The sequence below is a fragment of the Oncorhynchus masou genome, chromosome 32 (genome assembly GCF_036934945.1).
Source record: "Oncorhynchus masou masou isolate Uvic2021 chromosome 32, UVic_Omas_1.1, whole genome shotgun sequence".
Taxonomy (NCBI): Eukaryota; Metazoa; Chordata; class Actinopteri; order Salmoniformes; family Salmonidae; genus Oncorhynchus; species Oncorhynchus masou.
This window is the reverse complement of record NC_088243.1, coordinates 35,113,654-35,126,498: the sequence shown is the minus strand read 5'-3', so window position 1 is coordinate 35,126,498 and position 12,845 is coordinate 35,113,654. Positions and strand designations below refer to the sequence as shown.

The following is a 12,845-nucleotide window of genomic DNA, read 5'->3' as shown; positions in this document are numbered from 1 at the left end:
TTGGTCGAGTTCGTCTCTCTTTCTTCCTGTGTCCAGTTACCACCTGTCGCACCAAAGAAGTCCATGATCGGGAAGAGAGGAGTGACACGGGAGAAGTCTCTTGATCTTCCAGACCGCCACCGCCTGGAAGCACGCAGGAGGCTGATGCAGGCCAAGCGGGCGGCATCCTTCCGTCAGAACTCGGTGTCAGAGAGAGCAGACAGCATCGAGATTTACATCCCTGAGGCCCAGACTCGCCTTTGAGAGGACTGGGACAGGGGTCAAGGGTGAGGGGCGTCTCCCCCCTCAGACTACCCCTCAACTAGACTCTCCTTTAACTAGCCTTTTTTCTAGACTATCTACTGTACACTTCCCTCCTTTATCTGTCTCCTCATGACTTCACTATCATCACCTTCGGAGTTCATCTCCACTCCAGGCCTCACTGAGTAGGATATCACAAAACTCCTCTTCCATCAACAGATATGTATTAGTGGATATACACTGAGTATACTAAACATCAGGAACACCCCCCCTGCTGCTTTTCCCCTCAGAACAGCCTCAATTCGTCAGGGCATGGACTCTACAAGGTGTCGAAGTGTTCCACAGGGATGCTGGCCCATGTTGACTCCAATGCTTCTCACAGTTGGCTGGATGCCCTTTGGGTGGTGGACCATTCTTGATACACACAGGAAGCTGTTGAGCGTGAAAAACCCAGCAGCGTTGCAGTTGTTGACATAAACCAGTGTGCCTGGCACTTACTACCATACTCCATTCAAAGGCACTTAAATGTTTTGTCTTGCACTCACCCTCTGAATGGCACGCATACACAATCATGTCTCAAAAGCTTAAAAATCCTTCTTTAACCTGTCTCCTCCCTTTCATCTAAACTGATTTGAAGTAGATTTAACAAGTTACATCAATTAGGGCTCATAGCTTTCACCTGGACTCACCTGGTCAGTCTATGTCATGGAAAGGGCATGTTTTGTATACTCAGTGTATATCTAAGAACTGGTTCATCATTGGTTCATCTTCTCCTTGGTTTTCCCATGAAAAAGTTTTTTGTTAGTGGAATAGTGTTACATGATAGAATAGCCAACCCCCAAAACTCTCATTAAATTATTCTGGAAGGGTATGTATGTATATTTCAACATTTGCAAAGTGCAATTAAAAAAATGTAGCTTTGAAACCTACCAGCAACCGGAGAGAATACAAACCCAGTTACGAATTGATGACCCCATGATGAGTCCAACTCTTGGTGGAAACCCCTACAATTATCCTACTGTTGTTTTCACAAGATAACAATCACAAAATGATTCAAGTGAACCTATTTGAAAGTTTGAAATACCTCAACTGTACATGCCGCACTGTAGCTTCTGACCAAGAGGCAGGTGGGTCATCCCTTCTGAATTGTTTGTTTTATGCACTCACAGTAAGCTCTGGTTATGTTAAAGTCGTCAAAGTTTAAAAATGCAGCTTTCTACACAGTCAGCTAAAGGTCAAGGGTCATGGTAAAAAAAAGTGATTTAAAAATGTCTAAATCATTCTCATTACCTTTCTCCTTTCCACACTATACTCTACATTGTCCTATACTATTGACATTTCACATGCAATGACATTTACTTGAAGCAGACAACATGTCATACTTTTTTTTCAGAAAAATATTTTACATAATTTCATTGCAGTGGAAAAAATGCTATGGAAGGTTTGCGTAGCTCTTTAAATCAAATATGCGGAAAATAATGCACTTTTGCACTTATCATTCTCTGTATTTCCAAGGGAAATGTACAAACAAAGTTCACAACAGTATTGTTGTATTTGAATTGTAAGAGAGGAAATTAATATTCTTAACCACGTGGGTGATTTTTTCACCTCAATCTCTCCATGCCTTCCTACATATCATGTTGTATCAAAGTAGTGCTGTCATTTCTGCAAACATCTAGCCCGTCTCCTACCCTTGCTGCCAACCCAGGAATAACAGTGTCTGTTCAAACAACACATAAGTTACATTGTTTCATTGAGTAGAACGCAGCTTGCACAATCTTGGAGAACGTTTCTATTGTTGATTACCTACCAGACAAGTGCAGTGTGTGAAAAGTATTTGTACCTTTTCTAGGAACCGCTACAAGGTAACACTGTGAAACAGTCCCAGAGGGAAGAGGTATGAAGGAAGAAACCTCTCCAGGATTTGATTTAGTGACTAATGCTTTTTGATACCGGCTGATAACAAAGACATGAAAAATGTGACGTTGTAGAGATGGACTTGTTCTCTTGTGTGTGGGATGGCACTGCAGGGAATATGAGTCATTGGAACACTGGGGTTATTTTCCCCTCACACAGCTCAGACATGCACTCCAGAGGCCTACTGTGATGTAGAAGTGGAGGGGACTGTATAGTGCCTGGGTCACAGTAACACAGTGAATGGTAGTGACCAGGGTTTGGATCAGTTCCCGTAAGAGGCTAGAGGAGGCCTGAAAAGGCCTGGGACTAGATTTGTTGGGGTGAGGGATGAGGTGTGTTGATTTGAGGGGCACTTCTCTTCTCTGCTGAATCTGACTAATACTGTGCACTGTAGTGGTGTATAAACTCGATTACCCCTCGTGATGACCGGCTATCACATACTTGACAAACCTTGAAACTCCTCTGCTGTTGTAGGACATGTTAAAATGTGATATTACACTGATAGCCACGAGGCTAGTCGGCATCAGCATTGCCAATCCTATTGTAGCTGAGTTATCTAATGTTATCTAAGACTGCAGACATCAGGACAGGCTGATTCTGCTGCAGACTGGTGTCTAATTTTACTAATAGACTGGAATTGATTTTATAGGTTATATTTTGGGGTAATGAGCCAAGTCACTGGTGCTACTTTTTGCTCAATCGATCCAGTACTGGGTAAACAATCAATGCAACACTTACAGTAGCACTCTCATCTAATTGATACGGCTCTAAACTATCTATTTTTGGGACTGAGAAAATGATGATTGTTTATTTTTGCTAGTAGGCTGCGTACGCCTGGCTTCTATTGTAACTGGTGCAGGGAGAAAGAGACTTGTTTTGCTGCAGTCAGAGCACTGTACCTTTCAGCAGTCTGGAGTCACTTTGTGTCCTGTTTGTGTTGAAGGAACAGTCTTGTTGTGGCACTTTGTTGACAGCTTCAGGAACAGTGTGACTGGAAGGTCACCGTGCCTCTGAGTCCACTCGCCAATCGCGGCGCAGAGACATGACCCCACCGTCACCTTCTCAGTGGCCCAACAGTCACTATGTGTCATCTGTATGTCATCCTTACATTGCTAGAAGATACTGTTTTGATAGCCTTGTCGTGGGGGTCAGTTCAATTATAGATGTTTGTAAACGACATAAACAAGGCACATTTTAGAGGACATTTTGAAATGTTTTGCAGCATATTACAGTTGCTTGCAGGATACAGAAAATAGTTGCATTTTCTTTTGATCATTTTATCTTTACCTCATATTTTATAAAAATGATTTATGTCTTCCATGGCTTCATTTTGTATCATGACTAGTTAGGGTGGATGAAACGAGTGTGAGTGTAGAAACATTCCCTTCCCCGGGGAGTGAAAATCTGGCTGCTGTCTGCATACATCTATCTCAGTGATGTCATTTCGTTGGAGGGAGGGAACCAACCTAGCCAAAATGACAGGGTATAGTAGCTGTAGTGCACCGTTATCTGTCGTGCAGGAAGCCAGGATCTGTGTTGGCAGGCTAGCGATGTTCCCCTGCTGTTCCTACAGTTTTACACAGACAGACGTGCAGCAGTGGCAGAGAAAGACTCACACTGACACATGCTGACTTAGGACAGGCTGGGATCTCTGCTTTGAGGTGTACTTGGTGTTGTTCCATGCTGCAGTAGTTCTGTAGGTGGATGGAGATGGTAGCTGTGATGGAGGTTGTGATGGGGTTTTCTCATATACCCCAGTGTGCTGGTTACAGAAAGGGGGCTTAATTAAGTGTCATCCCTTTAAGGTCCTTGGAAAGAGCTACCAGACTGCCTCAAAGGCCCTTGAAAGCAAAAGTGCTGATGGTTGTACTGTACTGCCTCTACTGTTGAGGATAACATGGTAAATCACAGCAGTATGTGGGTTACATAGATCTGGTTCGTCTCTATATCAGCCCTGGCATCCCTGGAGGATACACTCTGATATCCTCGCTGCTTCTTTTACTGTGTGTCATTGAAATGACAGAGGTGTGTGTGTGTGTGTGTATTTTTATGCAAATTCGTCAGGGTTGGTGTGCTTGCGTGTGTGCAAGCAAGCAAGCAAGCATGTGAGTTTGCTTCTATGAGTGTGTGCCAAATATTTTAAATTATCTTCTCTTCCTCTTGTTTTCCTGAGTGAGACAGCTGTCCACTACGTTGGCTCATATTTCAGACGTATTGTCTCCTCTACAGTACCATTTCCAATTGGATTCCATCCAGATAACCCTAAATGCTCATAGCAGCATTATGAATGGTGACATGATGGCCTAAGGAATGGCAAGTAGCCCAGGTAGAGAGCCAGCAACTCTGATTGAAAGTTCAGATTCAATCTATACACTATGGCTTTAGCAGCATATTCATGCATAGCTTAGCTTCTTTTTTTCAATGCTTTTATGTCTGTGTGATGAATATTTGACAGGTCGAGGGGAAATGAAAAAGTGGAATACACAATTTTACATAGAGGATCGGAGGAGTTTATAGTGGATGTTCAGTATTGAAAAGCAGGATGCTTTTTTTACTACCCTTCCATTTATGTGAGTAATTCTGTACATTTGAATTACTCACTATAATGTTCCATTTGATACATACCAGTGCCATTTATAGAATAACAAATTGTGCTATAAAAATGTATCTATCCTGCCACAGACAACCATCAGTTCTCCACTGTTGGTAAAACTAGATACTTTCAGGATACTCTGCCCTTTCTGAGCCCACCATTACATAGCTGTCATCAAAGGGTTGTATTGCTGTTTATCTGCCTGCTTTTGCTGTTCTTCGCTTGTAAGTACAACTCACAGTGCCATTTGAGTCCTTTAGATGGCGCTCAACTTATTTTTTTTGTGTAAAAAAAAAACAATGACATGGCTATTTCTAATATTTTTTCCACTTGATTTGTTACCCATGATCTTTTCCATGTCCACATATTGATTCTGTATGTCTGTATGTCCTAATGTGTCAACTCTTGCAGAATACACATGGACACCAGAGGGTGTTTGTGTGTCATTTAAAACCAGGCAGTTAATTCCAGGCTATAATGTCCATGGGATATTGTGTCAGCTTTTGTGGTTATAGGGATTTTGTGCGGGGTGTAAAAGGCCAACTAATTGGGCATGAATTGTCTGGAAAATAAAGTCACTGGTAGATGTAGTTTGTTTTACTTTTTATTTTGTTTTATCGTCTTCACATAAAGCCGACAAACTGGTACCACAGATAAACATAGTATTTAGTTTAGCTTCATTCTAATGAAGGCAGCAGAAAAATAATGCCATATTCGTTGATTAGGCAAATGTGGAACTGCCAACTTCTGTAGTTCACCACTCTTCTATCACATGCTGTGATGTTTATTGTTCATTCGCAACAATCACATGTCCCTGTTTCTCCCAAAAATTATGGATTGGGGTCTAGGACAGTTCCTCTTCATCGATGGCCACACTACATGTTTGTTTGTCTATCTGCTTTTAGTAAATATGAAATCTTTTGACGGGACTTTTTCTTGAAAATATTGACATTGTAGAGAACCATCAAGATAGACTTTTACACCACTTCCTTGGTCTCGGAATGTGAAATGACTCAAAGTACTAGACAAATTAAAAAGGTAGTTGTTTAGCTAAAACTATTTTCATCTCTTGTATATCATATCTATAGTGAGGATGAATATAATGCCAAATATTCATTATTTGTAAATAAATATATATAAATATATTAATATATAATATATGCCTCATTGAAACTGCTTTTATTAATTTTCTGCTTTTATTAATGTTTTGTTATCAATTTGTTCCTTTGTTCTGGTTATTTTTGATAAGCTGTTATGATGGCATGCAGAATACTGATACGGAATGTATAATTTGTTTATTCATTGTTTTTTAGTTAATACTGTTACATTTATAAATTAATTATTCACCTGTTTATCAAAGATGCATTTATATATGTTTTATATATTATAGTGTTTACTGATTTTCTCACTGTATTTTTTTCTGTTATTTTAAACACATCACTGTAGTTCTGTATTTTACACATTTTTCAGAATTAACTCTTTGAAGATTTTGCCTCTTAAAAGTAGTTTAATCATTGCTGATATCATCTGATGTAAATACTTCTGCAATTAAATTTTTTGATGAAAAACATTTAAGTTTGAGGGACTGGGTAGTGTCTCGTTATTTTCTTTTCCTCCCTCCATTTAAACAACTAGGTACTGCATGCAATGTAATGAACTAATTACTGAACTCTATGAAATGATCATGCCGCCTATCATACTGCATAGAGAGGACAATACCTAATTAATCATTAAAAAGAGCCTCAAGACATACAGATAAGATGCCGTCATGTACATTTGGGCCAATAGAAACACGGTAAAATGCTTGCCAATAGGAGAGCAGGGAAAATATCACAGGGCGGGATTTCCTCTTGTCAAATTGAATTCATATGATAACTAACCCGCTTCTAAAATCACAGACAGCTCTGTTTGACAATAATGGACGAATAAGGTAAGTTATTATTAAGATTTTTAAGCCCAAAAAATACGCTTTGCTACAATGGCAATGACTCTGCATATACTGTTGGCTTGTTAGCCAAAGCATTTAGTTTTAGTAACGTTACATTATGTTCGGTTACATTTGAGAATATAACATGCAATAATGTTGCAACTGAGGTATTGTAAAAACGTGGAGTATTTCCAGAGACCATTTAGTATGATATGTTACAGATTCCAATTTGTTGTGGCTAACGTTAGCTAACTCAAGGGGTTAGGGGTTAGGTAGGTAAAATGGTTAGGGGAAGGGTTAGCTAACATACTAAGTAGTTCAAGTTCCTTATTATTTAAAATGCTAAAGTTGTCTGTTGGGATTCAAACACACAACACCTTTAGGTTGCGAGATGTTCCCATCCACCCTGACCAACCATCCTTTGGGTTGCTAGACGTTTATCTTACATGCCTGACCTACCACCCTCCTATAATTTTTGCCTTAAAAGTAACCTATCTTATGTAATCATATCAAACGTAACATGTCATACTAATTTACATGTCTCGGATTTACATTTGGCTATGTTCCGTTCATGGGGCTCCGGAGTAGTACAGCGGTCTAAGGCACTGCATCTCAGTGCTAGAGGCGTCACTACAGACAACCTGTTTCGAATCCAGGCTGTATCACAACTGGCTGTGATTGGGAGTCCCATAGGGCGGTGCACAATTGGCCCAGCAATTGGTTACAGGTTACGTTTATGAGACCAGTCTGATCGCAATTGTGCCAGAGTGAAAGAACATCAGTCAACAACATTAACAATGTTACAGATTGTAGTAAAGTGGCCTGTGTTTTTCTTTACTCTGTAACAACGTATCTAACTGATTGAGCTGTTGTTGCTAGTCTGATTTAATCAGGTTGCACTACACAATTAATTGGTACTGCCTGAAACGAATTCCTGCAGAATCGTGGTGATGTTCCTTACAAGCCAGAATGTTGAATGAAATGTTATTTGAACATATTCTACCGGTTGTCTGTGCAGTTTGTCCTTCAACTGCTCAACCTCCCCTAATTCAGATTATACAATTTTCATTATCATGGCATGCTTGGTTCAATAGCTTTTGAGAGCGAACTGAATATCCAGTATAAAACTAATTTGACCATACACCTACTGGCTCTCTAAAAAGTTTGGTTAACGATACTTTTCTGTAGATATTTTGTCTCAAATTTCCAGCAGCTGAAGGGCAAACCGCTTGAGTAAATGTAATTTTATTAAACATTCTGACTTGTAAGGAACATTTACACAATTTTGCAGGCATTAGTTTCAGGCTGTGTATACCAATTAATTGTGTATTACAGCCTGATTAATCAGACTAGGTTGTTGGAAACTCAATTGACACATGGTCAGATGAATTGCCTCAGATAAACAGGCGCCTGGTATCTTATGATATCGTCTGTCAAACGAAAGATGTGAAATCACTCACTTCTCCATTCTTGTGCCTCTGTCATTTCAAGCATAGCCAGAAGTTAACATACCAAAATCACCTTATCTTGGGTCAATAACTGATGGTTTTGGTTGGGTATAGAAAGTACTGTTCAACGGTCTTATGGGTCATCTAGCACATTTTGACATGTCATAACTATTTTATGAACATTGACCATTGTGTATTGGCTTCAATTTATTTTGCAGGATGGTTTATAACTAACCCATGGGACACCTTACTCAACTCTGTGAGAACTCCGCGGGTGTAAGAGCAACAGACATTATCCACCATCCCACCCACACAAATCAACATGACCTCCCAGCAGGCCAACCCTTTGCCGGCATTCAAGAGCCCCGCTGACCTCAGTCCGGACTACTTCTCCTGGGTCCTTCGCCTCCAGATCATCAGCCTGGGCTTTGCCTTCTACACTGCCATTTTCTTCCTCTCCCACCTGGTGTCCACAGCCTTCTCCCAGACCTACCACTCTCTGCTGGCCAAGGAGAAGGTGTTCTGGAACCTGGCGGTCACACGGGCCGTATTCGGCCTCCAGAGCACGGTGGCAGGCTTACGCGCTCTAACCGAAGACTCTGCCTTGTCAAGGGACAGGATAAGAGGTCAGGAGGACTGGTCGTGGTTCACCGTGCTCACCGCCACGGGCTTCTTCCTGTTTGAGAATGTGGCGCTGCATCTCTCCAGTGTGGTGTTCAAGTCCTTCGACCTTGCTCTGGCTACCCACCATTTCTTTGCCCTGTCGGGGTTCACTGGGGCTGTGGTCTGGGACTCACTAGGGCATTACCTGCCAATGGTCACTCTGCTGCTGGAGATGAGCACGCCTTTCACCTGCATCTCCTGGATGTTACTAAAGGTAGAGTGTTTGTCTTTCTGGTGTCTTTCATCATATACAGCAAAATGTTGTTGTTTGACTCCATTTGTGAAGCTGTACTGAAAGATTTTTTTAAACAGTTGTTTTGCTGGTGAGCTAGACATAGAATGCACAGAGATTTCAATTCCTCTTTTCTGTTTACGTACTCAACACTGAGACCGTGCCATGATATGCAGCAGCGATAAGTGAAGGTGGCCATTCTGAGAAAGGGGAACTTCTAGGCAAAAATGGACCCAAATCACATGAGAATTCCACTTTTGTTTTATTGCCCAAGATGTTATATGCAATCCATACATTGTTATAGATATCCCCAAACACTGTGGCAGTCTTTATCCCCTACCCAATCAGTACATTTCCTTCTCTAAGTATCTCTCTCTTCTCTCCCGTCTAGGCGGGCTGGGCAAGGACCCTCTTCTGGAAGGCCAACCAGTGGGTGATGATCCACATGTTCCACTGCCGCATGGTGCTTACCTACTACATGTGGTGGGTGAGCTGTAGTCACTGGGGGGAGATGAACATGTACGTGGCTCTGCCCCAGCGAGTCCTCTTCTACACTGGCCTGGCCCTGCTCACAGTGCTTATCAACCCCATCTGGACACACAGGAAGACCATGCAGCTCCTCAACCCTGTCGACTGGAACTTCAGCAACAAGCCATTGCCCAACGGGTCCAGTGGAGAACGGGAAGAGAAACCTCATGAGAGCTAAACTGAGCCAAGGACTGTGATCCTGTTTTGTACAGTTACCTTTCTTTTACTATGATTGTAAAGGAGAGGAAGTGTGATTCAAAGTGAGAAATGGTCTAACTTTGGCTTTTAAGTTTGTAAAGGAGAGGAAAGGCCATTTTTTAAAATACTATTTTCTTACTAACTAGCTTTTAGTGTTTGAAGTATTTAAAGTTTTACTGAACTGTGTTTTTAAGGTTCTCAGTATAGGTCTGTTGTCTCTACAAGACGTGGATGAAAGGGCCTTTGACGACAAGAAATGTCATAGGTGAACTTAGTTTTATAGTAGAAAAGTGTTGGCCTGACCCGTATGCCGTTGGTTATTCAGTTTTTGACGGTGTTGCTTTAAGTGGGAGTGCAGATGAACAGAGAGAAAGGCATATTATTGTTCTGTCTACTCAGTTCAGCTTCCAGCAGAAAGGTGTGAATGTACTAGTTAACCTCTCTGGAATGGGGTGTTGGCTTGTTTGAAGTTCCCTGATGCGCCAGTGGTCTTTGCACTTACTGGTAAAGTGTGTGTGTGTGTGTGGTCACTCAAACACTATGTGCCGAGCAAAGACCAGTCCATGAGGCAGCAGATTTACTTGCTGAGAACAAACTCAGTGACAGACTGAGACTGGGTCACGATTTGGCAGATGAGGAAAGTCTAACAGCTTTCGAACGTCATTGGAAGGCAAGCAACTTCTTTCTGTATTGTAAAAAATGCTTTCTGACTTGCTTCAGAGTAGACTGTAATGTGTGCTGGTAGTGTTGTGTGCTCTAGTTGAATCTTTATCAATTAATTTAATCTTGAGAAAATGGTTCCTGTATTCTGTGGATGTCTGAGTCGTATCTTTGATAGTGGGGTTGACTTAATAGTATAGACTCCTTGTAGACTCTCTAAACGTCTGACAGTGGATGCTAAGAGAGCTGTGAGAAGCAGCGTTGTTTTCAGCGGTGGTCACCAAAGGGAGTGGATAGACTCCAGGGTGGCAGGGTAGCCTAGTGGTTAGTGTTGGACTAGAAACCGGAAGGTTGCAAGTTCAAATCCCCGCGCTGAGGAGGTACAAATCTGTCGTTCTTCCCCTGAACAGGCAGTTGACCCACTGTTCCTAGGCTGTAATTGAAAATAAGAATATGTTCTTAACTGACTTGCCTAGTTAAATAAAGGTAAAATATATAAAACAAGCACCACGGTGCAGGCCAAATGGATGGTGATGTCTTCCTTTTGTTACTTATCAACTCTCTCTACCGCTGATCTGTCGGAAAATGAAGTTGGGGGTTAATTCTTTGAGTAATATCTCCTTTGTTTGCTATTTCCTAGACCTATAAACCTGCGATTTAAATCCAGTTCATTCAAGATTTTCGTGAGATGGAGTGTGTGAGTTTGAACCCTTAACCTGGTTGTTTGTGGACAGATGCATTTCAATCCTGTAGTCTAGCATTAAGCTTTTGGAAACTACTCATCCACATTGACCTACATCCAGACTGCCATACTGTACTTCACAAATCCTCTCTTGAATTGAGAGGTGTGGAAAATAGAATAAGAATATATCAATGGTACAAACAACTTATGACACCAAGGCATTACACCGGTGTGCATCACGGTGATGTCATTATAAATTTTGAATAGCTCCTCATGTGTTTATGCTAGAGACTTACCATTTCTTGCAGTGGCTGCAGCTCAATCCCCTTTCTTCTGATTTATAAAGCTTGCGCCCATTCCATAATATGGGGTTTGTGAAAGTGGTATTTCTCTACACAAAGGATCCAGACAAGAAAATGGTCACGGAATCATCTGTAAAACCCGTACTGTTTGAGCTACAAACGAAAAAGTCACCCCATGGAAAGATGAGACTTTCATGAACACGACGGTGTCATATGTTTTGCCCTTTGTCACACGCTTCAGGAGAGTCGTCTGAAGGTAACCCTGGACTGGCCTGTCAAAATGGCCCAACGTGCTTTGGGTTAAAATTTTCACTAATAAAGTGACCAAACACGGGTCAAATTTTTTATGTCTCTCAGATATAGGAAAAATACTTCAAAACCTTAGTCCTTTTGACGGTGTTTTGTGATGTACAAATGTGTTATTCAATGTGTTTTTTTTATGGGCTATAGCAGTAAAGGCCAAATTCAATGTTTTAATTAAATAATTTATATATACAGTATTTATACCTACAGGGGTCCTAAAATTCAAACTGAAATGGTTAAATGATACATTTTATGGTCATCTTTTAAAACAATTCCATATGTTAGCTTAGTAGCTATTGCAATCTAAGGGCTCAGACCCACACTGGTTAAACACACTTTCATTCTCATCTAGATGCTTTTTAGGAAATGGTTAGGTTCAATCTGCTTTGCATCATAGGTTCGTGTTATGTCTTCTGTTAAAATGTATTTCATTAGACATTTTCACACTCAGTATTACATTAGTCATATATCCTAGAACTCTGCTGGTATTGGTTAGAAAGGATATTACAAGTAATTCACATGGGAAAACCTCAACATTCATTACAGTATTTTCATAGTCTTAGGTAATGAGTTTGTAGTTGATTCTTCTGGGTTAAGTGGTTCGAGAGGAAAAGGGGGAACAGGCATCATTTCTTGTTTAGCTTGCTTTTATTTTTTATTACAATAGATTATTGAATTCAAATAGATGCACGACTTAAGACCTTCATAGCCATAATTAACCTAAACTTTATAGTTTTAAAATCTTTTTTGAATTCAGGTTTTATTACGCTTATGAAGTAAGTCTTGTTGTTTAGTTGACATGTTTGCCTGGCATTAAGAATATAGCAATACAATAAAGAAAATGTACACAGTAGCTTTATTTTAGTTGGTTGATGCCAGCTTTAACCAAATACAATGGAGTTATTTATGGGTTCCAAACTTGATTATTTGTATTTCCAGTGGGAATTTTGTCAATCTTTCTTTAAATGTTTTCTACTACGATACAGTCTAATTAGTTCTGAGCTTGTATATTAACAGTGTTGGATTTGCCATTAATGTCTACTATTGTCTGTCAGTGTGATGGATGCTCACATATTCATAGTGTCATTTTCTCAGACTACCACTCAAATCTGTTCACTTTAACATGAGCTGTCAATAAAACCTTTAACATCC

At 40.6% G+C, this 12,845-nt stretch overlaps 2 protein-coding genes across 2 annotated transcripts in view; both read left to right on the top strand.

The window, feature by feature from the left end:
• LOC135526011 (disks large-associated protein 2-like) overlaps nucleotides 1–6,272 on the top strand; it is a 56,842-nt gene extending 50,570 nt beyond the window's left edge. The window contains exon 11 of the mRNA XM_064954029.1: nucleotides 37–6,272. Within this exon, the coding sequence (XP_064810101.1) occupies nucleotides 37–243 (207 nt within the window). The 3' untranslated portion in view covers nucleotides 244–6,272. The remainder of the gene's footprint in view (nucleotides 1–36) is intronic.
• Nucleotides 6,273–6,591: 319 nt separating this feature from the next.
• Nucleotides 6,592–12,845, top strand: LOC135526009 (protein CLN8-like). Its single transcript, XM_064954028.1, has 3 exons — nucleotides 6,592–6,680; nucleotides 8,344–9,002; nucleotides 9,412–12,845. The coding sequence occupies exons 2-3, from the start codon at nucleotides 8,448–8,450 to the stop codon at nucleotides 9,724–9,726; spliced, it is 870 nt and encodes a 289-aa protein (XP_064810100.1). The 5' UTR covers nucleotides 6,592–6,680; nucleotides 8,344–8,447; the 3' UTR covers nucleotides 9,727–12,845.